This window comes from Typha latifolia, chromosome 2 (genome assembly GCF_019914945.1).
Source record: "Typha latifolia isolate L0001 chromosome 2, TyphaL0001v2, whole genome shotgun sequence".
NCBI lineage: Eukaryota > Viridiplantae > Streptophyta > Magnoliopsida > Poales > Typhaceae > Typha > Typha latifolia.
The window spans coordinates 4,803,971-4,807,465 of record NC_133087.1 but is presented as its reverse complement, the minus strand read 5'-3'; the positions used below and the strand labels follow the sequence as shown (position 1 = coordinate 4,807,465).

Genomic DNA, 3,495 nt, shown 5'->3' with positions numbered 1-3,495 from the left:
CAACCACCGAGGGTGAAGATACCTGTCATATCATTTTAGATATTTTTCATCTGTTAATTTTTTTAGATTCTATTTTCTTCTTTCACTGTCTTAAGAAGACCAATCAAACTGCTAATCAGCTAAAGTAGGAGAAAATACCCATTTTTATGAAAAAGAAATAGTAAACTCCTTCTGCGGTTCCTATTTAAGATCCTTTTAGAAACTGAAAAAGAAAAGGCCAAAGAGAAAATAAATTAAGAGGGGAAAAAAAAGAGTTAAAGGAAGTAGAAGAGGGTAGCTTTGGGCTTCTTTCCTCCCCCTTCACACCTTCCAGCCTTCAGTTTACTCGATCTGCACTGCACATGGACATCCCCTAGCCTCAGGAAAAACGATCTCATATAATAAAAACCCTCCCATGCCCAAAAGGAGGAAGAAATCCACCAAACCCCGCCCATCCAAACCCAAATCCAACTCACCAAAACTTCCAAATCCATCCCCCGAACCCACGATGCTCCTCGACGAAGAACCCCAATCCCAACCCAAACCAGAAGAGGTAGAAGAAATCCTACCCCCACAACTACCGGAACCAGTAGAAGACATCGCCGTTAACGAGGAAGAAGGACCCCAGCTCATGGACATCTCCCCTGCTCCTGCTCCTGCTCCTCTTCCTCCTCCTCCTGCTCTCCCCGACGTCGCCGCCGTCCCCGAAGTCCCCCAAAACCCTCCCCAATCTGTCCGCAAGCCCCCAGGCAAGCGCAAGAAACCCTTGTCAGAGAAGCAACGCGCCGCCGCCCAACAGAAGCTCTCGCTTCTCAAGGAGAATCTCCGGCCTGTGCCCTTCGCCCGCGCCTCGTCTCCCGACCTGTCCAAGCACGAGGCCCTCTTCCGCACTCTTGGGCTTTGGGAATTTGCCCACCTCCACCTTGATCAAGAGATCCGCTCAGACCTCGTTGCCCAACTCATCGCCTTCTACGACCCGCCCAATCGCCGCAGCTTCGTTAATGATCTGCGTATCTCGGTAAGCCGCGCGGATCTTGCCCGCGCTCTTGGACTGCCGGTGAAGAAGGAGAAGGTCGGGGAATCCGCAGGAGACGTGCAAAGGCAGGAGCTTTTTGCGTCGGAGGAGTCGGCCGCAGCGATTTTGGAATTTATGTCGGGGTTTATGTTGTTTCAATTCCAGGATGATGCGTGCATTCTGCCGACGGAGGTTGTTGCGGCCACCCAGATGGTGAAGGAAGGGCAGCCACATAAGGTGGACTGGGCTGGCTTGATGTGGGGATTTGTAGAGAAGGAGCTCTTGGAGGTGCCCAAGTCTGGGGTCTGCTACTATGCTTCGCACCTCCAGCGTCTGATAAAATTCCAGCAGCTGTGGTTGTTTGAACAAGCTGAGGCTAAGCTTGAGCCTGTCCCCGAGGCAGAGAATTCCGTGGAGGTTGCAGTGGAGGAAGAGGAGGATGATATGGATGATGGTGATGCAAGGTCCAAAAATTTGGAGGATTTGCACGATGTAGGTGTTGAGAATCATGAACCAGGGTTGAGCTTAGGGCTGAGCGCCCATGCCAATATCGTGGATGGATTCAAAGAATGCAAGGAGGGAGAAGAGATGCAGTGGAGGCTTGTGGAAGAGAAGAATGGGGATATTGATCATTGCTTCCGGCGGTGCAGTTCAAGTGGCTTTGGGACCATGGAGTTTGAGAATTTGAGCAAAGGGGATGTTGAAGGGAGGGAAGAAGAAAGGCTTGATGGATTTTCTGCAAAGATGGATTCTTTGGAGAGGTTGACTTCAACAGACCTTCTACAAGCAATGGAGACGGTTCATGTTTCTTACACAGCACCAGAGAATGTCCGTGACCCATCTTCTAGGGAGTTTTTGGCAATGGGGGGTGATACCCATAAGAATATGAGTGTGGATCCTGGCCCTGATGGTTCTTTCTTCTTTGGAAATGATGGTAAAAGGGAAATTGGGGAGATTGATGATGAAGATGAGGGTGGTTTTCATCACCATTTTCATCCAAACAGTCAATCAAAAAGGATGCGAACTGGTGCAAATTGGGAATATGCACAGCCGTCAGATTTTGATGCTTGCATTGAACAGATGCAGTGCTCTTTAGGAAAAGCTAAGATGCTTTTTGTGGAGAAGGAGCAAGCATGCATGAATGCACAAATGGAGCTACAGTACTTGAATGGGGTGCTCCATCAGAAGGATCAGATTATCCACTCTCTTGAGAAGGCAAGGATGGAAGAACAACAGAAGTGGCAGATGGAGCTTTGCCGCTTTGAGCATGAGCTCAATGTTATGGCCCAATTAGTGGTAGGGTATAAGAAGGCTTTGAAGCAAACTCAAATTTCTTTTTCTGAATACAGAAAAAAGTTTCCACAAGGTGATGAGCCTATTTACAGTGATGTTGCTGGTGGTGGTGGTCTAGTTCTTAGTACCAAGGAGTTGGAAAGAGAGCGGTTGGAGAAAGAGGAGCAAGTACGTTGTCTAGTAGTTGAGATGATTGATGAGTTTCAAAAGGAATGGCTTGCTAAGTTGGAAGATTATGTATCGTGCCTTGCTGTGTTAGAGAAGAAACTAACAGATCTTGATGAGGAAATTGAAATTCTCAAGGAAAGTTTTCTGAAGTTTAGTGCTTCAGCTACTTCAGAATGAGTCTTCTAAGGTATGTGCAACATAGGACTTCACAACATATCCTCATATTATGGTGTAGCATCTAACTGTCTTCTGCTAAGAACTTCATGTATGCGCACATTGAGGAAGCAACTTAAATGCTCCATCATGTCAAAGCATCAATTAAATTAATATTAAGCTTTATCCGGGAAGTTATAGTTGCTTCCCTTTTGATCCTTGTTTCTTGCAAATTTATCTTACTTGCAAAGTATTATACTTGTTTTCCTTCTCTGTCTGAACTATCATGATGTCATCCTGATCATTGATTAATAGTCCAATTATTTACGCACATAACTAATAATCTACTAACTTATACTATTTATTTGAAACATGTTGCTTTATAATATAGTCTGTCATCTGTCTAAATCCGGTTAATATACGTTCATAGCTGTATCTGTTTTGAACATTTATGGTTTTAAATTTTATTATGCACTTAATAATTGTATCTGTATCAGCTGTAAAATATGGATATGCTGTGGCCACCATCTGATTCATATCCAATCCATTTCCATACCTAAATCTCTTATTGATTTTGCTAGCATCCGTCTTTGATGAGATTTTGATTGAAAGACTATTTTCTAAGATTATCATTTTTCTTTATTCTCCTAATTTTAGATCTTCTATTTCCTTTATTAATCCTAATAATATAGACTCCATAAAATTGCCGTTGTGAGATTACATTAGATTTTGCACAACTCCTTTGTTCGGAAAATATGATCACCTAAACTAAGAGCTCAAAATTTGGATACCACTTAAAACTCAGAGCCAAATTAATGAGCCAATTTATGATCTATCCAGATTGACTCCATGGGTGACTCTTCTTTTGACGCCTAATGTAGACATAG

The 3,495-nt window shown here is 44.0% G+C and overlaps 1 protein-coding gene across 1 annotated transcript; it reads left to right on the top strand.

The window, feature by feature from the left end:
- Nucleotides 1-215: 215 nt before the first annotated feature.
- LOC140782664 (uncharacterized) lies at nt 216-2,826 on the top strand. The gene has a single exon (XM_073129361.1). It carries the CDS (start codon nt 395-397, stop codon nt 2,630-2,632), a length of 2,238 nt encoding a protein of 745 aa, XP_072985462.1. The 5' UTR covers nt 216-394; the 3' UTR covers nt 2,633-2,826.
- The last annotated feature ends 669 nt before the right edge of the window (nt 2,827-3,495 follow it).